The sequence below is a fragment of the Hippichthys cyanospilos genome, chromosome 2 (assembly GCF_059441005.1).
Source record: "Hippichthys cyanospilos isolate Australia breed blue-spotted pipefish chromosome 2, RoL_Hcya_1.0, whole genome shotgun sequence".
In the NCBI taxonomy this organism is placed as follows: Eukaryota; Metazoa; Chordata; class Actinopteri; order Syngnathiformes; family Syngnathidae; genus Hippichthys; species Hippichthys cyanospilos.
The window spans coordinates 23,048,388-23,072,966 of NC_142370.1; the positions used below are offsets into that span (position 1 = coordinate 23,048,388).

Genomic DNA, 24,579 nt, shown 5'->3' on the forward strand with positions numbered 1-24,579 from the left:
TTTGTCTCAGCAAGTGTTCTGTCAACCCAAAAGGACCCATGTTACTCTGTTTATGAAGTTGCACTGGTGTCTCCACGAACTAAGCACAAGGCCCCATTTGTCGCTTTAAATGCGTCTACTAAATTAAAGTGAATCCAACATACATAAACATGCATGCATGGTTCACTGAAGACTAAAATGAGCATGTGTGTATATGTGTGTGTGTGTGTGACACCCGTGGACTGGCTATCATCCCTAGTCTAAATGAGTACCAGATTTACCTGCAAATAAAATGTGATTATGTAATCAGCGTTTAAGAAAAATCAAATGTTCCCTTGTTTAGGGCCAAGCCTACATAATAGTCTCAACTTTAGTGCATTAATGGAAAAAAAGTCAATAAATTCTACTCGCACTGGTATGCGTTGTAACAAATAGGAAATGCGTATATTCACATCAAAATTGATAAAAGTACATCTTCACACTTGAAAGCACATTTTGTGCACATTTCCATAACTCGTTGGCAGTTCTTAGTAATATAAGAAAAAGGAAATTGTAATCGTCTTGACACTTGAAATCACAATTTTATACACGTGGGATACAGAGGTGGTACTTTTTTTGAGAAAAATTTAAAAAAAAAACATTCTACAAATCATGAAATGTTCAAACAATAAAAAACGGAATTAGAAGGTATATCCAAACTTTTGACGAGTACTGTATATTCCCAAATAAATCTAAAAAAATATATAACTCAGCTTCATTAAATTCGTTGTTAAATGTGTGCATATTTATTATTTATAATACAAAAATGATGACGATTACATGATCGTTACAGTATTCGAGAATAGAAAAAGCCCGAGTCCAGCCCACCACGGATGTCCCACAATCCACCGCGCGCGATACTCCACATTTGCTTGCTGGGTCCCAAGTGTCAAATCCAAGGTGAGTGTTTTTCGACTTTAAAGGCCTCAAATGTTTTACCTACGCTTATTACGAGATAACATAAATTCACTCGTGTTTCTAACAAAACGATTGAAGACACGTCGCTGTTGATCGCTAAAGCTAGCGTGTACGGATGAAGCAGAGCGGAAGCTAACTAGCCTTTAGCCACACTCAAACGACCTTGCATGCGTGTATTTATGAATGGCTCGTGATACAAACGAATAAACCGTGGCGATATCCAGAGTTTGCCTTCAATGGACCGACTTGCAACCGATGCCGTTTATTTCCAGAAAGAGGCTAATGTACAGTTGCGTATGTTGCACGGTACTTGATAACGTTTTGCAGATGGATTCTGTTTGTTTCTCCGCAACAAAACATCTCCAATGACGAGTGCACTTGAGATGCACCACTGCTTGTTAAATGTTTGCCTTCTTGCTCCGTAACTCGCTCCATGCGGTCCGCTTTCAGATGGCGCTTCGCGGCTTCCTTCAGTTATCCTCCATGCTGCGTTCCGCGGTCAGTCTGACCCTACGCAGGAACCTGGGTCTCTCCGCTGTCGTCCTCAACCGGGCCAAAGAGCTGGACCCCGTGCAGAAACTGTTCCTGGACAAGATCCGTGACTACAACACCAAGAGCAAGTTAGTCAACTGCTATGTGAAAAAAAAACTCCTTGCTTTTCGATTGCAGGTGTTATAGTTCAACTGGTTCCCAGATTAACTGGCTCCCGATTCCAGACGTGGGTCGATTGTTATGTTTTTTGTTTCCCGGCTGCAGATTCGTCATAAGCTACCGAGACATTGTTAAATTGCCGAACTGTCCTCTTCATCAATAAACACGCAATTCACAGCTGCTCCATTTTCAACTGAACAGTGAAAATTTAGAAAGGATAAAAATAAGGGTCACGTGCATCACTCGAACCCGGGACGCGGAGGAATAAACAAACACACTTGCCTCAAATTTAGCACTTGTCAGAAATGTCATCTTCTGCTCATCTCTCTCTGTTCACCATTCCAGGGCTTCTGGTGGCATTGTGGATGCCGGACCCGCTTACCAGAAGAACATGGCAGAAGAGATTTCCAAACTTGAGAGACTATATGGTGGTGGAGACCTCACCAAGTTCCCTGACTTCAAATTCTCAGGTGAGATTGTGCAAGCCCCCTTTTCACTTTCTTGTCTTATAACGATAGCGAGTAAACCGCTTCCACTCATTTTGTGCCGCCTCCATGGCAGGAAAACAACTTTTTTCAGGGTAATATTTTAATATTGGTACAACATTAACTAATATGCACAGCACCCACGAAAAAATAAATAGAAATAAAGATATAAGAACATATTGTGAAGCCTCATGTCCTTGATCCTTGTCCAATCAAGAGGTTTAGGTTCACAAAGACCACAACGACATTTGTGGGCGTAAGTTTGTTTTTATACAACGGAAAACATCTGACATATCATTTTTGACATTGGAGCCAAGTGCAGTAAAGGGCCCACATCATGAGATTGTAGAGTCTCCACCATTAAATCTATGCATAGAAAAAGATGGAATCTTACCTTCGGCGCAGTGGGAATTCAATTTGTTCTGAAACAAGGTTTTTCAGTATGACGTTTCGAACTACGAAGTGAAACGTCTTGTTGACTGAAGCCACATCCCTTACCGTGTTGCTCATACGTCCCCTTCATGAGGCCGTTCTAAAGTCAACTGCTGCAAAAAACCACACAAAAGCTTGTTGTGGCTATCAGTAACGGATTGAGAGGCCAAAAGCAGGTGTTTTACTGATGTTGAAATGATAAGGTGTGCCGGGAAAAGTAACCTGGAAAACCTGCCCTTGAGAACCGCCATATCTGGCAACATGGTTTCATTTTACGGGAGACTGAAAAAATCTCCCCTAAATTCCTCTCATCTCCTCCTCCTACATTTGCAAAAGCAAAATGTTCATCGAAACCGCAGAATGAATAGTTATTGTTCCGTAGGCAGGCTAGGTGTGAACGTTTTCTCGGTGAACGTGGCCTTGTGGTTCGTCTGCATCGGCGGTACTCAATCTCATACATGCTCATTATAAAGTCTTATTTTCATAATATAGGCAAGGGCCTGCTAGGCAAAAGTCATTGATTTTCTCACCTCATTTACTTTTGCATTTTTGCTCAACCATCCATTTTGATTCATCTTCATCTAAGAATAGTCTCAAGTGGTGACGCCATTCAAGCAGTTTAACATTTGACCTTTTTAAGCAGCTTTGAGGTGTTTTCATTTTATCTCTGCACTTCAATGTTTGCAGTTTGCATCTTTTTTCTCATCATAATACATTGTTTATGTCGTACAGGTCCATCTTGTCTAAATTGCACTAATGTTTCCTTTGTTTTTCCTTTTCGTAGACCCCAAACTTGATGAAGTGGCCAAATGAATGCTGTTCATCTTGTAAATCGCCAGTGTGTTATATTTAATAATAAAATGATCTAAGATGGTTGTCAGGTCCACAGACTTGTTTGTGATTACACTGACTGTAGTACATGTACAATATATTTTCTTTAAAACTCAATTTCTAAAAGAATTTCAGCCTTTTAAGAGTGCAGCATTTCATTACACAGTAGTATACACAATAAATGATACAGTTGCCTTTGCTGTTGCTTTGGGCTGTTGTCCTAGTTTTTAGCAATTATTTCAGTTGTATAATTTTTTTAAGAATACACACAGAAGTCCCATATAAAATAGCTGAAAACAGTTAACACAGGCTATAGTATCTTCCAGTGTTAAAGTTACACTTCTTGCACTTAAGCTGTGGGACCTGAAAAAACCTTTCTATATGCCTGCATACATTTCTTTTGATGAAGCGGAGTAATAATGATGCTTCCCCTTCAGATTGTAGTAATACTATGTGCGCAAATTCACTGATAACTGCCAGTAAGCCAAATGTCAGCTGACCTAGTTGAGGGTCTGCTGTCACTTTGAATTGGTCTGAAATGACATCACTTTAGGGTAAAGATCCGGGATGCGTTTTATCTTCTCTGGGATGAATATTTGTTGCTCGGTTAGGTCACATGGGGCATATTTCCATCTGACCTGTTACCTTTCTGTACATGTTTCTTTAATGTCAAGCCCTCCAGAGGCACCAAACAAAAGCTTTCAATGGTCTGTGGAAATTGTCCTTCAGATGTAGTGAATGAATACAAATAGCACGGCAGGATGATTCTTTCTAACGGGTGGAATTGCAGTCTTTATACTGTGGCGCATCAAGCCGCTAGTCAACATATTTGTTCTTTGCAGTCCTTCTGAGAATTCACCGTTCTGTCAACCATGCGTGTTGGGATACAGATTAAAAAAAAAAAAAACAGACAAAACCAAGATTACTCATGATTACGCATTAGTTTGTCCCCCACCCCGTGAATACGAAAACACGTTTTAGATAGAAAACCTTTTATTACTGATTTAACACAAAATTCTGAGCAATCCATTCACACTTTCTAAAAAGAAACACACATTTTGATGTACAGCACTAAAAATATAGACAGAAAAAGTAAGGCAATTTTTTTTTGCTTTTTTTTTTTTTTGCTTTTTTACAAAAAACATCCATTGATAAATATGACAATTAAAAAAAGGCACAAGGTATATATTGTATAAAAAAAAAAGACCATGCAGGCACATTAGGATGGAGTGGAATTGGCCTTTATAAATGACTAGAGTGACTATATTTTTTTTCCTGGTCCGGGTTTTGTTTTGGAACCGTTTACACAGTGGACATGAAGCCTTTTCTTGGAACACAGAGGCCCCAGCGTGAATGGCGAGTAGAGCAGTACGGAGGTAAACGACATTTCTTTTCTAGTTTCAAAAGATGGACAATGCCGTGGAGCATAATCTAAAGAGGATTGTTTTAATGCAATAGGATTCTTTAAGGGAGCCACTCTTAGGCAATCGAAAACATAGCCAGTTAAAGCAACCGGCCTGTTAACGTAGGGTTTAATCCAAATTTGTTAAAAAAAAAAAAAAAAAATCCAGTTCAAACAGTGGCCACCAGGAGGTAGCAGAGTAACACCAAAGTACAATATATGTACTGTGCTGGATGTTCACATATTTGGCGGAACTGAACAGGCTACGCACACAACAAAGCAGAATATAAAGCCTTGCAATTGTCAAATTGGCCGTCAGCACCCCCACCTTCCTACCAAAAAAACAACACCCCGAAAAATAAAAAAAAGCATATCATTGGATGATCAAAAGCTCTTTTCGAGTCTGCAAGGCTGAAAATGAATCCAGAATCCAGTATTGGCACCTTATCAGGTTGACTGATGTCAAGAGGAAGGCCAGCTTCTCAGAGCATAAAGGACTGTGTGTGTTTGAAATCCTGTGGATTAAGAAGATAGATCTTTGAACCACAAACCAACAATGCCCCCGACATCAATCATTCTGGATGTGCATCCTCTTGTCGAATGTGAGCTGCTCTTAGCATTTGATCAGCAGTAGTTTAATGTTCCCTCGCCCCTGCCCACTTACACTCCTATTTGAGGCGTGTTAAGTGTTAATTTTCCTTCCGACAATTGTAAATCTTCAACAAACAAAACAATTTAGCATTTACATTAGAAAACTCCACACGGGAAGCCGGGAGAGAAGATCTCATCGCACGAGCGCCAGACAAGCTAACCACCTGTCACACAATTTGGCCGCAGTATATTTTAGAAAGAGGAAAAAAACCCAAAACTTACTTCTTGGGGCGGAGGAATATAGTTGACATTGGACCTGAAAGACAAAGTGACGGTCGGTACGGCTTCAAACTATTTGATAAGAGAAGAACCTTGACGTCTGCCGGCCTTATCCTGACTCATACGTTGTCCCGGGCAATAATGCATATGGATCGTTTTCACTTTCTGTCGTGCCCCTCAGTGTTACACTCACGTGTCCTCAGTTCTGTTCAGGTTTTGGCTGCTGATGTGAGCGGCTCCATGACACTCGGAGATCCAAAATGACCTGTTGGGGCGTGGGGGTTGGTCAGGTTGGCGATTTTTACACTTGTTCCAGAAGAGGGCCTGATTTGGGACTGGCACTGCACACCATGCTTTCTACGGCGTTTGGCCGCATCTGCACACCCATGCAGCCATTCATGATTCGGCGGCGCCAATGGGAATGCAAAAGGTGAAGCGGTCGAGTGATGAGCCATTCACATGCAGCAATCCAGCCTACGAAAGCTTTTTACTGTATTTTCAGGATCTTGCTTTGGTGTTGCCCAAGGGTCTAGTTTAGAGCTTCTGCCGTTCTCGGTTTGTTCAAAACTTTGCTGCGTGAAGGGACGTTGTCACTGCCGAAGGACATCCTTTACGAAGGCTAATTTTTGATTGGAACCGGCAGTTATTTAAAGGTCAGACAAATGATTCGAGCTGCATCCCTGCCCTGTGAAATTGCACTTAGAAAATGTGCATTGCGAATTGTGTTGCATTGTTTTGGAGTCTTTGTGAAGAAGTCGCTTCTATAAATAGGACGTTGACACTGACAGCTCCAGTTAGCTCAGTGGGATAAGCATCAGACTTTAACCTAGACAAAGAGCTCTCGCATCAGCGCTGCCTCTCTCCATCAAACGCTGCACAGTAACAAGCAAGTAATCAAATAAAGTCAAGCGAGATGGGCCAGTCACACCAGGGCGTGCATTTCTGCCTCTTTGGCCAGCCGGGCCTACACAGGCCTGCACTGTATAAGACCGTCCTGTCACTGTGTGTTGTCATGGCAACATCTTAGAAGAGCTCAAATAATCCATTGCAGGTCAGTGTCCAATCAGTTTAATAGGCTGCGGTGATCTGAGATATCCTCGCTGATTAACAGTGGCTAATTACTGTGCAATTAAGTCACGCTGCTCTCGTCCAGGGTTCGCTCGTCTGTTGGGCAAAGTTTTGACACAACTCAACTGTGCAGATATTTACATCTGTCTGCGGCAAACGGCCAGCGGAAAGCCGGCCCTTGCCGTGGCTCATAAATACAATAATACACACATATAGACACACGCACAGGCACAGCTGTCACTCCGCTCAGGCCTGACTCAGCACGCAGACGCGCGTCTAAGTGCGACAACGGCCCACAAACCCCCCCCCCCGCCCAATCCTCTGTGTTTACGATATTGGACCGTGTTTGCTCACGTCAATGTTAATGCAATCACAGAGCTCTTACCTTCCTCTGTGTCCTGCTGGCGGATGATCCAACACAGCCGTGGAACAGAAAGCAAAAGTGGACATCGCTTTTAATTCAGGGGGGAAAAAAAACAGGCCCCCAAATAACGAACTCGCTGGTCGAATGAGCAAACGAGGAAAACTCACGAGTGAAGAAGCCGTTGCGGTGCATCAGGAACCCCCCGCATCCGCAGACCAACACCACCAGACAGACCACAACCACTCCCACCACCACTGCTGTGACGTTGACATCCTCTGGAAGGAAAAAGCCAACGCCATCAGTTGTTTTTGTTTTGTTTTGTCTTTATTTAGGTAGAAACATGTTGCATTAGGGTCTCAGAGAAACCTCCCAAAAACGCATCTTATATTTTTAGCATGTATTTGGATCTTATTCTAATACCCACGGCTGTCTTTCATGTTACCGGCGAGTTGATAAAGGTGAGCACTCATTTAATATTTTAGAAGCGTGGTGAAAAATGTTAGCGGGCTTTTCCTCTCCACTGCTCGTCTGATTTTGGCCAGTGCTGAAAGGTGTGGGCGCAAACACACAACCAGACACACACACACACACACACACACACACCTATGGTCATGTGCCTGCCCTCACACGTCATGGGCTTTCCCACCCCGTTGGAAGCCCGGCAGCTGTACCGGCCACTGTCCTTTTTAGCCACAGCTTTGAACTCCTGCAGAGCAGACATAAAGGAGAACGAGCCCGATAAATGAACATCTGATTCATCCGACTGGTGTTCCAAATGGTGTTAAACAGAAGGGTTCTATTTCGAAGGACGCAATCAAGTCCTCTTCCTCACCAATAGGCCAGTGTGCGTGTTGATAAAATAGGTGGCATTGGCATGGCGTAGGGGGATCATCAGCTGATTGTCCTTGTACCAGGCGTACGTCGCCGGCGGAATGCTCTGCCGGTCCCTGCAGCGCAGCTGGATGGCAGAGCCCGTCACCGCCGAACTCGGGATTTCACAGGACGGTGTGTTGGGGGGCACTAGGGGAAATAGTGCAAACGATTGCACGAGTCATTCTGATGACATTTTCAAAGGTACGTTTTCAGCGGGTCCTACCTAAGACTCTGAGCGTGACGTTGGTCTCGCCCAAATTGACAGAATCAAAGGGAGCGCTGATCTCGCAGCGGTACTCGCCCGCATCCTCCTGGGTCACCCTGCGCAATGTCACTGTGGCGCCTTCGATGCTCGCCCGCCCTTCAAATGGACCTGAGGTCAGGACGCGGTGAAACGGTAAGACAGCTGCACACGTGAAATTTCTTTAGGTGTTCCATCGATAATTTCTCTAGATACTATGAATGTCTGCCTGGAATTTCACTATAAACAAAATGCCCAGCGCTGGTGTGAATCTTCATGTCAGTGGATTAGCATGTGACCAGCAGCCCAAATGACTTGACAATGTAAAAGCTAGCGGTGTGAAGAGATTAAAAAAGATGTGGGATTAACTCATTGAGATCTATATCTCATTGATCTCATTTTAATCCCATCTAACAATTTCTGAGTAAGGATAAGCAGTCAAGATGATGGCTGGATAGATGGATGTGTTATTGTTGCAGATCAGAAGACTGATAATACAATATCAAAAAGCGGTTTCAGTCATTTACTTTCTTTAACAGTTGCCGTTGTGACCATTTACCTTCCGCAACATTTGATACTAGTCTCTAGTCTTATTTTCCACCATCAAGAAGAATGGTGCCGTTTTCTCTTCTCAGCTGCAAAATAATCAGAACATAACCATTTAAATATAACAATGTCTATCCTGTGCCTTTGACTTGCTGGGCGTTCTTGAGTTTAGTTTGCCGCGGGTCTCTACATTAGCATTTTTGTTGCCATTGTGGACACAGTGCTTTCCATTTATGAGGTAGACCACACTTGAGATGCTTCTGTGCTAAGACAAATTCTTTCATACGAAAAATGCATACGTTCCACCTTTGTCAAGGGTGCCCTCGAGGCTTCTTAGGTTCAATTTACCCCTCATCAGCCTGACGACTCTCACACGCTATTCGGCTCGTGAACTTAACCTCCCACCCACAACAGGAGCCTATCGGGTCGAGGTCAGCACAATGACAGCCGATCGGTGCCCTCTTCAGGGTGAGGCTGACTTTTGTTTTCCTACCCCCAACTCAAGCACGTGGCTTCTTACCAGATGCACACAAATGGATCTCACCGGCATATAGTAAGTAAAATTTAGAGATTAAAAATGATTCACGAGATTAAAAAAAAAGAATGCTTTAGCTATGACTGGTATTAATTGATTGCGTATCATCTATTCATCCGACACCGCTATTAAAAGTACAAGCGTCTCTTCGATTAACAGCGTAGATTTTGGCCAGGTGAGGGCTACGATTTATTATTCATGCCCCCCATTAAATCCGCGTCCCTAAACCTTAATGAAGATGGATCAGTGGTAGGCCATGATATTTCTTGGCACAGACGACAACTCGGACAGGATGTGAAACATCACTCCCATTAAGAGGGTAGTGAACTCCTCCAAGCAGGCCCACCGGGCTGATGAAAGCAAATGTCCCATGTGGCCAGCGGCAAAGAGCAACGGGTGCCTTCTCACCTCGGAAGTGCCCGTCAAAGTATACGAAAGAAACATCTTTGCCCTTCTTCTTCCACTCGATTCTTGGGTTCTGGTCCTTCTCTGTGCGGAACATGCAGGACAGCACTGCATCTGAAATAGGCGAGCGATGAGATATTTATGGCACCAGTAGATTGAAAAAAAAAAAAAAGGTTGCTTCTATTTAAAGCTCGATCCTGTCAAAGAAGCAGCATCAAGACAAGAGAGGACAGAGATGCCCACCCCCGCCCCCCTCACCTGAGAACTCATGCACCTCCACCTTTTGTTTGTTGGTCGATACGGTGACGGGAAGGGAGGGGCAACCTGGAGGTGGCGGAGGACAAGGAGAGTTAACAAGGAGACAAACGGAGTGCTGGGAGCGGTGTCTGCAGAAGGCAATATTGCTTGTCATCCATCAGGGGGCAAGGTGAATCGGGTAACGCGCACCACCTTGCGCACCAACTGCGCGAGGAGAATGCTTAATGCCGCTGTCGGCCGCTGTTGCTTGACTGAGATGTGAAGGCGGGATAATTCCGTCGTCCGCTTTAATCCCGCCGGGTTAAGGAGCAGCCGGCCGTATGTCTACTTAAGCGCAGGTTAGGACACCTCGCAAAGCTCACCGCAGCAGCTTGCTCAGATTAACCTGCTCGACGGGGGTCGTCGGCGTGATCTCGGCCCAAAACGTGTCGGTTTCCTGTGTGTCATTGATAGCCTACCTTTCATCCAAACAGGAAAAGGAAGCGTCCGCGGGCTCTTCTGCGTGCTCGTCGGTTAATCGGTCTGATTACGGTCAATTTTACAGGTTGAATGTGAGCGAAGGTGACCTGAGGGGGAAGCCGGTTAGAAGCAGTCGGCACTCACGTGGCGAGAACATTAAAGTGCTGCCGCATGAAAGCTGCTGTCCCGTAGGTCAGCAAATTAAGGATGAGCCATGCGTTTTTTAAAAGTACATAAATATGAAATGAGCCTCCAGAGAACTTGCTTAGCAATAAGGCTGCTAAAATATGATGTGAACGTGATGCTGAAGAAGGGTGGGCCTGCCAATGTGGAGTAAACGTCTTTTTCACTCACTCGAACATATTCAAAAATGTTCAAACGTATTTGCGAGATCGTTTGGACGTGTTAAAATATGTACTTAAATACATTTGCGCGAGTTTGAAACTATGCTCGAATGTGTTTGAAAATACGCCCAAGTGTGTTTGAAACTGCGTCGATAAATGCTTTCAAACCACGGATTTATACAGTACATGAATGAGAAATCAAGAGGCCCCCTCGAGAGTGAAACCAGAGGGCGGCCGTCTTAAGTTGTCTCGGTTACCAGCTATTTCCGATATTTCTTTCATTGTATACGCTGTTATTAGTATGAGATCTCCAACTAGGATCTCTGTATGGTCAAATGGGAGCCTCTCGGAGATCAAACCTCACTTTTGCACCGACCGCTCAAATTATATTCTTAGTATCGGAATTGCGACTGAGAGAGGTGAGGTTTTATGCATCGGAAGACTTTCAACGTACAGTATTTGCAAATACATTTTGGCGACATTGCCAAACACAAAGCGGTTGCACGCTTCTGTACATGTCCACTCGCCACAAAAAGTGCTACACACATAACCTTGGTTCCCTTTTGTTCTGGATGTGACTCATGCAGCAAAATCTCCTCTGTTCTAACTTTGACAACATGTCAGTTTCCTGAGCTACAGTACTTCCCGTGCACTAGCCTATTGTTCGGGACTTAATGAGTCTGACTGTGATTGGAGGCCTGCAAAGCAACAGGAAGTCAGACATGCTGGCTTGACTTTGCTTTTCCTCTTAGTGTTGCACGCATGGAGTTGTAATAACACGCAGTCCAAATGCGTGGGCTTTCAGACGCTTTACAGTTGGACTCAACCTTCACCCGTCAAACTTTCAATTAAGTGAATTAAAGCCGCGTACTCTCATTGCACTCCCCTTCCCCATGCAGCGCGTCGACTAGCGGAAGAATAAAAGGATCGAGCCGCGACTCACGCACTTCTATATGCCCAGATCGGAGAAGCGCCGTCTCCCTGGAGGAGCAACCGGGGGAGGGAGCGGGATACGACGAGATTAAATGAGGACGGGAATGAATGACAAAGAACGGGCAGTTGGTCCTGGGGAGAGATGACACGACTTCAGGGAGCGCAGGAATCCGGAGGAGCATGAATAAAAAGCGGGATTGAAGGCAAGGGAGATCCACTCGGACAGGGAGACAATGAATGGGAGAATCTCTTGTCACGCCGCGAACCACGGCCCGCCGCCGCCACCTTGAAGGGTGTCTCTTTGAGCACAGGCGGCCCAGATGACAACATGACCGTATCGCACGCACGCAGGCGGGGGAAACGGGCAAAGCGTTTGTGCCTGCGTGTGAGGTCTGGCTTGCTTTGCACTACCGCAAACGCTGTCAGCTTCAGTGGCCTCAATTAGCCACGATGGTGTTGGGGGCGGACAACGAGCACATGGCCTCCTTAGTCACCAGTGTAATGCTACCGTGGTGATACTTCTTCAGAAAAAGAGGAAACCGGCCAGCGTTGATGTAAACAAGCCAGAGCCAGGATTTTACGTTCGCTGAAGAGTTTGCCTTTCTAGAAGTTCTTGCGCACTTGAGAGCGGACGCCACTCTGGTGGCGCCAGGTACGCCGCCGGCGGGAGCGATGAGCCCGTTGAGCTTCTGATGGCATCGACCGAGCGCTGCGACAGCTCAGACTCACGGAGGGACAGCCACCCGCCCGCCTGAGCAAAAAATAGAAAGATGCACGCTCGCTGCTTGGCACGCCGCTTTAGCCTCATTACCAGAGTGTTAGAGACGGGCCGGGGTGTTGCCAGGGCTGTGGCGGGGTCAAACGCATGGCGCGGTAATAATTAAGGTACTTATTCAAATGAGCAAGGGAACACGTGGGATAGGAGGGAGGTGGAAGCACAGAAGCGTCCCTCCAGGCTGGGAGATAAAGATAACGGCACAAGGGGTCAGAGGGACCACAGAGCCAGGAAGAGTGTGTGCCTCCTTTTGAACAATGCCCCTCTGTCAATCCTGTGAGCAACAGCTGTCCCGCTGTGTGTTGTGTGTTGTGTGCGCGTCAGTTGGGGGGGGGGGGGGGGGGGGGGGGGGGGTTGCCAGAAAGACCCACCCAAACACTTCCTGCTATAATGCAACCTGGGTCAACATGAGTGTAAGTTTCAATAATTAGATAGCGACACGATGAACGAGGTCTGCCGGTTGCAAATGCCCCCCCCACCCCCCCCCCCCCCCCCCCCCCCCGCCAATCCCACCCACCGGCGAACTCCTGACCTGACAGGTGGCAAAATGAGGACCTAAGTAAAACGCGTGTCACTCACTGCACTGTCTCATCACGTCTATATCAATGCCACATTTCCACCCCCCTCCCAATGCCAGTCATCTCGCGGCCTTATCGTGCGTGCGAGTCCGAGTTGACGTTCACGTTCACATTTTGTCCCCAACACCTACTATACAGTATGTCCCAATATCAGCTTGAAGCCTCTGGTGGCGATCCAAGCAGAGCTCACCCAACGAGGCGGGTGCCCAGCACACTCCGCCGCCAAACCGCCCACACACTCGGGATGCCAAGTTGTGGGAAAGCACCCGTAGGTACCAACCCGACAACTTGAGCGCAGATTTCATGACTAGCCCGCGGAAGCGAACATCTCTCGCGTGCAAAAGAATCGTGCGAGAGCACACCAAGCAAACAGTTGCGAGCGAAAAGAATAGTTACAATGGCCCACTTACAGTGCATGAGTAAAATAACAATCGGCACACACAGGGACGTCCCCTCCATGGTCGTCCACAACTGTGGCTGAGTCTTGTCTTCTCGCGACGGCGCGACGAGGCGGCTTTCTTCTCGCACTTATTTCCAACTCTCCGATAATTCATCCAGCTTGCAGGGGCGACACTTCTCTGTTGGGGGTGAGGTGGGGGGCAGCGACTGGACCGAAACGTCGGGCGGCGCGGACGTTCGTCAGACGAGCGCGGCGCGCCTCACGGAGCCTGTGGTGGCGCGACGCCGGCGTCCTGGCCGGCGGAGAACGGCGAGCCGCGGGGGGAGGGGGGAGGAAAGACGCGGGTTAATGTCCTCTCTCGTCTCTCGCTTAAGGTGGAGATGGAGATGGAGATGGAGGGACGGGGCGGGGTGGCGCTTGCTGAACGCCAGCGGAGGCGAGAGCGCAACGCCGTGTCCAAGACGCGCACTGCAATGACCAGCGGACAAGGCATGGCCACGCTGCCGCGAAGCAGACATTTACGTGAAATCGAAATAATGATATAGCCTATAGAAAACTATCGAAGCACCTTTCGCCAGGTCTCGCGCTGACGTAAAATCCGAGGAGGTGCAACGTTCGGACGCGGGCGGCGTCGGTTTTTGCTGGACTCATCTTTTGACGTTTTGGGCGGCTTGCAAATTGTTTGTGCAACAATGTCGTCACGTGCTTCGGCAAGCAGTTGCGTTTCCATAGTCGTTTGAATGGGGGGCTCTCGGGACAGAAGTGTTCTTTGGAGGGCGCATCCAGCTTCTCGCTTGCCTTACCACAATATAGAACCTTCCCGCAGCGTTTCGTCGCGGAGGGTTCCTACCTTTATGCTAAAAATAGTAACATTCCGTGCGTAGGCCATATTGGTAATGCCCTAGCATTCCAAACCCCGGTGTTATTTACACGTGTTTACTCGTGCAATAGTTTTAGTGAACTTCGGCAGGTGAGTGTGGGTTATGCCGACAAAATCAGCAGTTTGAATCCCCATAAATTACAACAGAGAGACTGGCTTGCTCACCTGGAAGTACTGCCCGGTTTGAATATCGATCTTGAATCAATCAAAACAATACTCTTGGAAATTACATCATTATTATTTTTGTACATTATATTACACTCATTCTCTTGGTGATTGGAGAGGCTCACATGATTATTACAGAACTTTACTGTCCATCCAACCATTTTCTATAGTTGCTTTTCCTCACTCTGGGTCACTGGCTTGCTGGTGCCTATCTCAGGCGGTAGGCATGGAACGCTTGGACTGGTTGCCAGCCAATCGTAGGGCACGCAGAGACAAATAACCATTCACGCTCGCAATCCCGCTCCTGAGGGCAATTTGGCGTGTCCAATAAACCTACCATGCCTGTTTGTGGAACGCGGGAGGACACGTGAAGAAGACCCACGCGAGCACGGCGAGAACATGCAAACCCCAAACAAGCAGGCAGAGGCAAGTTAGCATTGAACCTATTACCCGTGATTTGAGATGTGCTAACCAGTCTTCCACCAGGCTGCCCCTTACTGACCATCAAAAGTATACAAAAATTGGATTAGTTACAGAAAGAGACCATGGCTCTAATAATAAACATTTGGATTAGAAATATTCACTGGGTTACGGCTTTGATGACGAGAGATGACATTTGTTCCACAGTGATGGCTCTGTGTGTGTGTGTGTGTGTGTGTTTTGTTTGTTTGTTTTATTGTAGTCTGACGAGAGGACTATATTACCGTGAAAAAATATAATACAGAGCAAACAAATTTGAGTGGTGAATTTTACCTGGGACCAAAAGATCAGATTTTGTTGATTGCAGCCATATAAAACTGCCTTTGTTATTTGCTTTTCTTCTGGACATTTAAAACCCTGATTTGTTAGCAACGGAGCCAAATGTTGCATTCACACTCACGGCTATGTAATTTTCATGCATCACATGACTTTGTACTTTTGTGGGCTCACATCATGGAGCAGGAAGTGAGTCACATCTCCCAAAGCCTTCAAGTTTGATACCGTATGAGCCGCACGCAGTGTGACTGCTCCTTGTGTATGGTTGGAGTGCCTCATGCATTGTCAGGGTGTGCTGGATAGATTGAGTTGGAGCAACAGCTGCAAAGCCAACAACTTTTCAGGCTTTTCAGGCCCAAGGCTGGATTCCCCCCATGATTTTACACTTAAAAGACTGAGAAAAGATCCCCAGGAAGATGCAGATGCTCAAAATGATTGCGCAACCTGAGCAAAGACAGCAGCACTGTGGTTTGCGTTCCATGCAGCTCAAATATCAAGAGGCGATTTGGAAAGTAATGAAAAGTTCAGAATGGTACATGAACACTTTGATTTTCCCTATCTGCCCACACACACCTTGACTGTCACACGCAGCTGACTTCAGGGAAATTAAATAAGTGCTTCCCTCTTTATCCTTAATAATGAGTAGTTACACTCTCTAGCTGAATTATTAATCAGCCTTAATGCCATAATGAAAGCAAAAAGGAACGAAAAACAGGTTTGCATGCTTCAATGTATTTAAACATGTTAAAATGTACTTACAGGCAAGTATTTTTGAATGTAAAGTGTGAAAAAAACATTCAGCCTACATTATATGATTACATAATACGGCAATAAAAAACCATAAGTTACAAAATCAATGTTTACCTAATTTTCACATTTTTGGTATTGGTATCATGCCGTGGGTCTCCAATGCGGGTACGTGAACACACTTCAGCTTTTCAAATTGAGTAGGTTGATTGGACAATGAATCAAATCATTGTTAACCTGTGCTATAGTGATGTTTGCAAAGTGTTGTATGCCTTTATTTTATTAGGTTTTACATAGATAAACAATGAACATTATTGAATATTATTTGTGACACAATTTTCTGGAAGGGGGCTTTTCTTACCTCGCTGTACATCATTGGAAAAACTTTGAGTACCACTGGTATAAGGCCTTAAGGTTTTCTTTTGAATTATTTTTTTTACTTGAGCATGTGTTTACATTTTGGCAAACATTTACGCTACAAACATTTTAATGGATTGACGAGTTCGTCAGGCAGAAATGTTTTTTTTCTCCACTGGCAGTCATGCGGCTCCACAACGTTTCTTACGCAACTGCGTAAACTAGTTTATAACTTGAAAATGTACGTTTGTACTTTTGTTAACTGAAAACCTTGAAGGTTTTTTTTTTGGTACTTCTGCAATGTTAACCCTAGGAACATTTTGGCTACATTGTGACCGTCACAGTGACTGCGTCAAACCATCGCTTCATTTTCCTCTCACGCAACAGTACTTTGATTTTCTTTTCATATTCAGAGTATCAAGTCATAAAATGTGTTTTCTGAGGTCAGGACAACCTTGACTACCAATCTAATCACTTCTTGGGGGGACGCACACGGATGCCAGATGCAATAAAAGTGCCTGGGATTTTACAGGAAGGGTGGGGGCTGAACGAGGGGATAAAAATTAAAAATAGATATGACAGTTAACCTATCTTGCGATCAAACTAGCTAATGAGTGATCCCCCTTCAGTATTGTCACTCGACATAAACATCAGAAGGAAGCGAAAGCGCACGAAGCCGACACAAAGCAGGAGCGTTGGGTGTTATGTGTCATCGGCGGGGTTGGGGGTGCAAACAGCGGCTGGCACGGGCTCCCGGTGGCCTCGGAACACACTCGGACAGCCACCTGTCTGACAAGTAACGCAGGCGACAGCTGCCAACATGACAAGCTCCAGTCCACACACTACGCGTTTGTTGCCACACGTGCCAAATGCACACTTCCGATAAGTTCAACAAAAAAAAGAGCCTTGGTTCGATCACAGTGAAAACACGAGAAACCGATTCGGTCGTTATGTTCCGCAAGTTTTATTGTTCAACTTCAGATGATGCGGGGCATGAATGTGTGTATTTGAGTCCATCTGGAATTCTGGTGTTAGTGACTGCTTGATTGTAGAGTGGGAGTAGCAAAAGGGGGCGGGGTCACTTCCTCGTGGGGTTGCACTTCCACCTGTGGGTGAAAAACAGGTGATTTTTTTTTTCACTTCATAGCGTTGCCTTTTTTTAAAATATTTTGCTTCATTTACTCAGTTTAGTAGTATGCTTATGTGACCCACTCTTGCTAAAATGTCGACGTCGGCAAATAAAGTTTTGACCTTCATTTTTGACTTGTAATGTGGACCTGATTCTCATGAGAATGAAGCCCACCGCCCAACTTGAAAGAAAATACTTCATATAAATGCATCAACTGGAATCAACAAGACAAATTGATGCACCCTCACTATACATTGAGTACCGTATTTTTTGGACTATAAGCCGCAACTTTTCCTCATGTTTTGAGCCCTGCGGTTTATAGTCCGCTGCGGTTTATCTGTGATTTTTTTTTTTTTGCTAGCCTCCAGCAAGCAAATGTGTGTATCTGCTCGAGGTGTCAATTTATGGAACAACTATGAAATAGAACTGAAAAGAAGTGAATCAATGGCTGGGCTCGAAAAGAGTCAAAACAATATATTATAAAAAAAAATAGATGTGTCTAAATTTAATAAAACAATGTATAAAATTTGGGGTAAATTTGTGATGTGTAAATTTTAAATACAGTAGACAGTATATGTGATTTTATTTATGTATTCAGGATTGCATATGAATTATATAGAATGTGTTATGTTCACTAAAATATCAAACAAAGGGAGGCAAAAAAAGATGCTACTGAAGTATTGCTTTCGATTTCGAAAAGCTATTTAACTAACAGATATCCATTCATCCATCCATTTTCTATAAATATGTTGGGACTAAACTTGCGGGCATGTTCAGCCTGTTAAAGAGAGGATGTGTCTGTTGGCACACAATTACAACAAAATTTTAAAAAAACGATAAACTTCATATACCATCTTACAGTCCAGGCGGCGTATCCGTGACAAAAATCATTTTTTTTGCACATATTTTGCTGTTGCGGCTTATATACCAGTCGCCTTATAGTTCGGAAAATACGGTATTTGTCGAGTGCAACCTAAAAAAAAAACCTCACCAAGCATTGTGTAATACACAAGAATTCCTACATAGCTTAATATCGTTATTATATCAGTATGACCAAAATGAATATATTTAATAATTAACCGCAAAATCTGATTTATTTTTGCAATAATTTGTTTCATAAAAATAAAGTGTAGTTTCAACTGGTCAATTTGAAACCACTCTGGTTTTTATTTTATTTTGCTAACAAATTGTTTTTGAATTTTGTTTTCTGTGATGTTGCTCCTAACTTGTTTTCCATAAAGCTGTTTCTGTAATGAGTGTAAAAACAAAAAACGTACTCTACATTACATTTACATTGATATGTGTATCACATGGAGTTAAAACAGCTTTTCTGATCAATTTAATTTAATCCATCCATATAACACCCAAGCAACAGAGGAAGATAGACAGGCAGAGACAGAGAGAGAGGGGGGCAAGTCTTGAAAATATGTCCAATAATAAAATCAAAATGTCTAAGATTAACCATTGCATAATGAGTTGTTCAATGTGATAAATAAACTTTGATCTTCAAACAGCGAGCAAAAGAAAGTAACAGGATAGTTTATTTTGAAAACCAAAGCAATTAGCACCGTTTGGTGGACTGACTCATATAACATAAATGTAAATAAGATCTAAATGTAAGCATTTTATTTACATGTGCATTTCTACATTAATTTGAGAATTGGAGACCATTTGCATGTTTTCTTTGAACATAAATATTGGTACCGGCAGATATTTAAAAGCACACTCGATGCCCAAATAATTGTTAGCGGGGCATTCCTACATGATAACATTCCAGGTTGGGTGAAATGACATCCGCCAAGCCATAAAACAGAGCGACAGCTCTCCATACTGCCAATCCCACATGAGTAAGATGTGATCCGCATATCATTCGCTCTTCGCGTTGATCCAACTCCATACATTTGTCTTGAACAAAGTGCAATTTCAATTCCCCGAATAACAGTGGCGCCGGGAAAGGGAAATGTAGGCCGCGGCACATCGTATGTCATCGGCTGCCAAATCGAGCGCGCCTATAAACGAGTCGTCCTTTTCCCGCACTACAAACTCAGTCGGCGAAGCAGAGAGCGGCGCAGAGGCTGCGGCAGAAAATATTCTGCCTCGATAGCTCCATCCAAAATGATCTTAACCTAGATTCAATAGCAAGAATTTATGCGCTTCAGTCACAATCGACTTGTGTCGCGATGCGCCGTCGAGAGAGCTTTAAAAATAGTTTCTGGTTCCTTCGCCGCTCGCTGCCTTTGATGTCATCTTCAGAAACGGACGGTTTGTCCTTCATGAGAAGGATGAGAGTCCTTTCTCAGCCCGTGCCAGGAACATAAACGCAAAGCCATAAAAAAAAAAAAAAGACAACATTCAAGCCTAACCTCTGGCTACAGTGTGAAATCTGGAGTGATGAGGTGCATTCAGGGTAAGGGGCTGGCTGGATTTAGAACAAGCGCTAATTTGGACCTGAATCAAGCATGGAGACCTGAAGCGCCGCCTCGCTACCAACGCTCCTGCCTGAGCTGGCAGCCTCACTTTGCCTTTGATGTTTTCTCTGTTGGATGCTCGTGTGAAAAACAGATTTGTTCTCACCAGTTTTTCCGCCCGCTGCCTCAGTTTTCTCCAGACGGTGTGGTGGGCCTGCGCGAACCAGACAACGTGACTCACACTCACATGGAGACACAATTCTGGGCGATCACACGTGACGGCGAGTACCCCACTAAATAGCGGAAGTGGCGGACATCCTACCTGCAGCTGCAAAGGGAGCGAGAGGCCCTGCGCGCGGCGGCGGAGGCCCCGCCGCCCCCCGCCCAGGCTGTGGAGCGCTGTCACCTCATACTGGAAGCACAGGCCAGTTCTAGCCACCAGGGGGCCCCCGCTCAAGAGAACATAGTCCCCACATCTTGGAGAGAAACATTGGGGAGGGTTATTTTTCATGAGGTACTTTAAACGACAACTTCATGCAGTTTGAGATCAAAATTGAAGACAATTAAAAGAAAGTGTTAATGCATAATAACGTATATCCAGCCATGGCCACCTTCTGCTATGTTGTATAAGCATGGGTGAGAGGGTCACTTTTAAATTGTATTTCCAATACGGTTTCTAGTAACTTGCTATCATGGAGTTAGTAATGTAAGCAAAGTACCATAATAATAAAATATCTTAATAATTGTAATTACTTGGGGATGACTCCAATTCCCAATACAGTACGCCAATAGAAATACATATCTCTATATTTGCACACTGTGGAGGCCCTCTATTTGCCTGCGGGGCCGGGGTGTCTAACATTCCCTAACTTGATGCGCATCGATGAAAGCAGATTCAGCAAGAGCGTGCGTTCTAACCAAAGTATTTTGGGACACATTCAGGAAACTCCCTAAAGAGTGGCTAGCGCTGAAAGGGAGAGGTTTCGATGCTCGGCTGCCGATGCTAAACAAGTTGGCCCACGATTACAATGAGTCGCAGACCTTCCCTTATTGTTACAAGCATATCACTGTTTACTTAGTACTAACTGCAGAGAACGTGCTTGTGGATATTTTCGGGAAAATGTTTACTTTAATTGAAAAAAAAATGTATTTCCCAGACGCTGTAACGAAAGTCATTTTTTAGGCACGTTCTGAGAGCTAGTCGATCAAATTTTGAAACCCTAATTGTTCGTTTTGACTAACGCGGCCAACTCATTTCTATATGTCCAATGCTCCTACCGGATTTTCTCAGAAGTCAGGCCGCGTTTTTAAATTGCACTTTATGTCACTCGCTGCCAGGCCAGTAAAAATGATTTTCGACTTCAAAGTGAAAATGCTCATTGCTTGCCCGCTGAAAACAGACCTTTGACGTCTGCGGGCATCTACGGCAGCGAACGAGTTAATATGAAGCTGTAGCAACAAACTCCATGCAATGTGACCTGTAAAGCGTGACTGTCCCTTTGGGATTGTGGGCTGCCCGTTGTTCCACCTCTTCCCGCTGACACCTGAAACAGAGCGAGAACCCTTCAAACGGCACGCCCGACACGAGAAGAGACGCTTGGACGGGGGATAGAGGGACATGGTGCGATGATACAGACAGGCCGGCGTCCGTCTACCTGCTGTGCGAGAAGACGTCTAATGCCACAGAGGGGGCCACCTCCAGAGGCTCCCAGGGCAGGTCCTGAAGGATGAGCTGCTGAGCTCCTCTCGTCAGGGAGCGCAACGATTCCTACAGTTGGCAGTCGACACGAGCGTGTGAGCTACTCTGGACGGCATCAGTTGACGGACCATAGGCGTCAAACCTCAGACGGAATCCAGGAATCCAGTTGAGGGTCCAGTACAACGTCACAAAGAAAAGCTCCTGAAGTAACTGCGGAGAATTTATGAGAGAAACGAGTTGCGGGACAAAACCGGCTAAGGTGAAATATGAATACTGAAAGCGTCAAGACGGGTCTACCTGGCACCTCCGGTGTGCTGGGCAACTCCACGGACAATTGGTCCTTGAACGCTGTCTCCAGCACCTGCCCCAGAATGGCGGTACATGACCGCCAATAAGCCTGTCAAAGTGTGAAAGACGATGAATGAAAGTGGAACATGTTATGAAAACGTAACTTTTTAATGGCTTGGATGCAGATAGGTGGGCTTCCGGAATGCCTGTTCATCTCTCATGAAAATAAACAATCAAGGAAGTCCTGCTTCGGGGGCCCGACCGATAACGACTCATTTAGGCTCATGCCGAAAAAAAAGACACTATTAATTTGAACAAATATGATGAATGAAAAAGCGTTTGATTTGCTTCCTCCCGAATCATTTCAAAAGGTGTCAATTATATGTGTATTTTCACTTTTCACAGGCTGCCCTGGTAACCCCATGAGTAGCAGGGCTCAACAGCAATCACATATATTGGGTGGGGTGGGGGGCGCTTTTTACCGTTTCAAAATATGCATCGCATAGTGCAATTAATGAAGTTATAAGGACATTCATTCTTGTCATAGGTGTGTGTTTGCGTGTCACATTCAAGACATTTATGCCTGCTGTATTTTTCGGACAAGCGGCAGGCCATAACATCAGATATTTACACAAAAATGTCAAGATAAAATATTTACACAAAAAGATTAACACCTTGAACAGATACACAGATTTGCTTGACCAGTGGAATGTCTCCTGGTGGCTAGCAAAAAAACCCTGCAAATATAAGACGCACAGGACTATAAACTGCAGGCTCAAATCATGAGAAAAAAAGTTGCATTTTACTATCCAAAAAATACGGTAATTTGCGTGCACTAAGGATTTTATGATTTTTTTTTTTTTAATTGTTTTATGAAAAAAAAAAATTGGTGACAACGTTGTGTGTAAAATGGAAGCATTCAGGTATTGTTTGCACAACTTCCTTGCAATACAACGCAGTAGCTTTCAAGAAGAAAGTGATTCCTGTAGCAGAGCCGGTTGCAAACCGGGAGTTGCCAGAAAGTTTCAAATGTATTTATGTATTCGGCCCAAAGGTTGCATTTACACCGAGGGCTCAGATTATTTGGGATAAGCATGACCACCTTTTACCATGCTGTGCTAGGTAGCATCACAAGATATGGCATAGGAGTTTGGTTCGAGACTTTGTCCAGCTCAAAACAAAAATAATGGCAAAAACTGCCATGAAAGTTATTGGGAGTAAAGAATGTCCATCTGACTGCATCACAAGAATAGCTACAAACACGCCAGAGGGCGCGATTCCCTGCACTGATTGTACCACGCTGCTATTGATGTTTTTTGTTGTTTTTTTTGTGTGTGTGTGTGTGTGTGTGTGTTTTTATATGTATGTTTGTCCTAACACTGTTGTAGTCAAAGCACATTAGCCCAAGACAAATTTCACCCTGAGGACAATAAAGTTAATCTTATCTTATTTTAAATATGAATCTCATTCTGAGTTTACCTGGTTGACCAATGTGGGGTCGCTGTCTTTAAATGTGAGCAATGCGAGCGTACAGGAGTGAGTGAGCGGTTGATGGAGAGGCCATGGTTCACCATCCACCAGGGCCAAAACAGAGTTGGTCACATGATACTCTGTCAAGTCTGCGAGACACAAACACATGCATGCATGCACGCACACACACACACACACACACACACACACACACACACACACACACACACACACTCAGTATGTGTATTTGCTTTCCAGCAAATGAGGAATGGTGTTCTCTGGACAGGTCCTTTAACTCACGCCTGGCGCAGCTCTGCGGTGTGGACATTCCTTTGTTCATAATGAGTAGAGTACCGTCCAGCCCGGGGCCCTGCACAGACACCTCGATCTTCTCCACACGAGGGTACAGAGCACGCTGACGGGCCTGCTCTCGGGAGAAGACTTCATTGCGGTGGACGAGAGCCTCCACGCGCGCTGCTGCGACTGCCGCAGTCGATTCAAAACCTGAGGAGATGGGAAAATTGAACAGGTGATGATGCATCCATTAGGAGACATCTCATCGATTTGAATACATTAGTGTCCATTTTAGCTTCAATACTTCATTAGTCCACACGTAGTCCTCTGCTGAGCTACAACCTGTACAGTACACAGTTGCCACAAACACTTGGAGGTTACACAATCTTAACAATGAACATCTTTGCACAAGCTACGTAAATAATGATTTTGGTAGGTGCCCTAATGCGCTGAAGACCTATCAATTATTTCGTTCAATGATTTACTGTAATCATAAACTGTGGACCAGTTATATTTTGACTAACGAAAAGAGCAGATTAAATTCAAGTAAAAGTTCGGTTTGACTTTAGCGAAGAATTTGCAAGTCCACTTACGGCCAAGAGATCGCTGCACACTTGTACAAATGCCACATCATTTAGCATGAACTACGTTAGGGAAACTGGGAGATCACTTCAGAACCTGTGCGGCTCGGTGATAATAACCTCGAAGATTTCATTTATTTCGGATTTGGTCTCGATTATCAACGCTAGCAGTTTGCAACTTACGGCATTGAAGGCGCTGGCATGCAGCCCTGAAAAGCATTGTGAAACCCTTTTTGGCGATGACATAAACCCCGCAGTTTATTCCACTGGCCTCAAATTGAAGGACGCCATGCCAGGTTTGTGTTCATCGAGACAGGGTCCGGCAAGGAACTAAAATACGGAGCTTCTGTTCCTTTTGGCCCTGGAAGGAGAATCCAGTTACAATTGTGCACAGCAGGCGTCGCTGTTAGCTCGGTTAT

General features: G+C 44.8%; 3 protein-coding genes across 7 annotated transcripts; 1 reads left to right on the plus strand and 2 right to left on the minus strand.

The window, feature by feature from the left end:
* Window positions 1-836: 836 nt before the first annotated feature.
* Window positions 837-3,380, plus strand: atp5pf (ATP synthase peripheral stalk subunit F6). The gene is made up of 4 exons (XM_088407671.1): window positions 837-918; window positions 1,387-1,556; window positions 1,933-2,057; window positions 3,289-3,380. The coding sequence occupies exons 2-4, from the start codon at window positions 1,387-1,389 to the stop codon at window positions 3,315-3,317; spliced, it is 324 nt and encodes a 107-aa protein (XP_088263797.1). The 5' UTR covers window positions 837-918; the 3' UTR covers window positions 3,318-3,380.
* A 930-nt stretch (window positions 3,381-4,310) lies between these two features.
* jam2a (junctional adhesion molecule 2a) lies at window positions 4,311-14,013 on the minus strand. 5 transcript variants are annotated; one of them, XM_088407885.1, is made up of 11 exons: window positions 13,397-14,013; window positions 9,898-9,963; window positions 9,643-9,753; window positions 8,136-8,285; window positions 7,872-8,059; window positions 7,643-7,745; window positions 7,207-7,314; window positions 7,061-7,073; window positions 5,801-5,872; window positions 5,611-5,644; window positions 4,311-5,252 (listed from the first exon to the last, which is right to left on the minus strand). In XM_088407885.1, the coding sequence occupies exons 1-11, from the start codon at window positions 13,443-13,445 to the stop codon at window positions 5,220-5,222; spliced, it is 927 nt and encodes a 308-aa protein (XP_088264011.1). In that variant the 5' UTR covers window positions 13,446-14,013; the 3' UTR covers window positions 4,311-5,219. The 5 variants fall into 5 exon arrangements, with proteins under 5 accessions (XP_088264011.1, XP_088264010.1, XP_088264012.1 ...); XM_088407884.1 differs by having other exon boundaries at window positions 7,061-7,076; XM_088407886.1 differs by lacking the exon at window positions 5,801-5,872 and having other exon boundaries at window positions 7,061-7,127.
* Window positions 14,014-17,231: 3,218 nt separating this feature from the next.
* Window positions 17,232-24,503, minus strand: mrpl39 (mitochondrial ribosomal protein L39). Its single transcript, XM_088407883.1, has 10 exons — window positions 24,344-24,503; window positions 23,586-23,789; window positions 23,295-23,434; window positions 21,825-21,924; window positions 21,670-21,737; window positions 21,484-21,596; window positions 21,307-21,372; window positions 20,151-20,304; window positions 19,995-20,042; window positions 17,232-17,397 (listed from the first exon to the last, which is right to left on the minus strand). Exons 1-10 carry the CDS (start codon window positions 24,378-24,380, stop codon window positions 17,323-17,325), a joined length of 1,005 nt encoding a protein of 334 aa, XP_088264009.1. The 5' UTR covers window positions 24,381-24,503; the 3' UTR covers window positions 17,232-17,322.
* Between the last annotated feature and the right edge of the window lie 76 nt (window positions 24,504-24,579).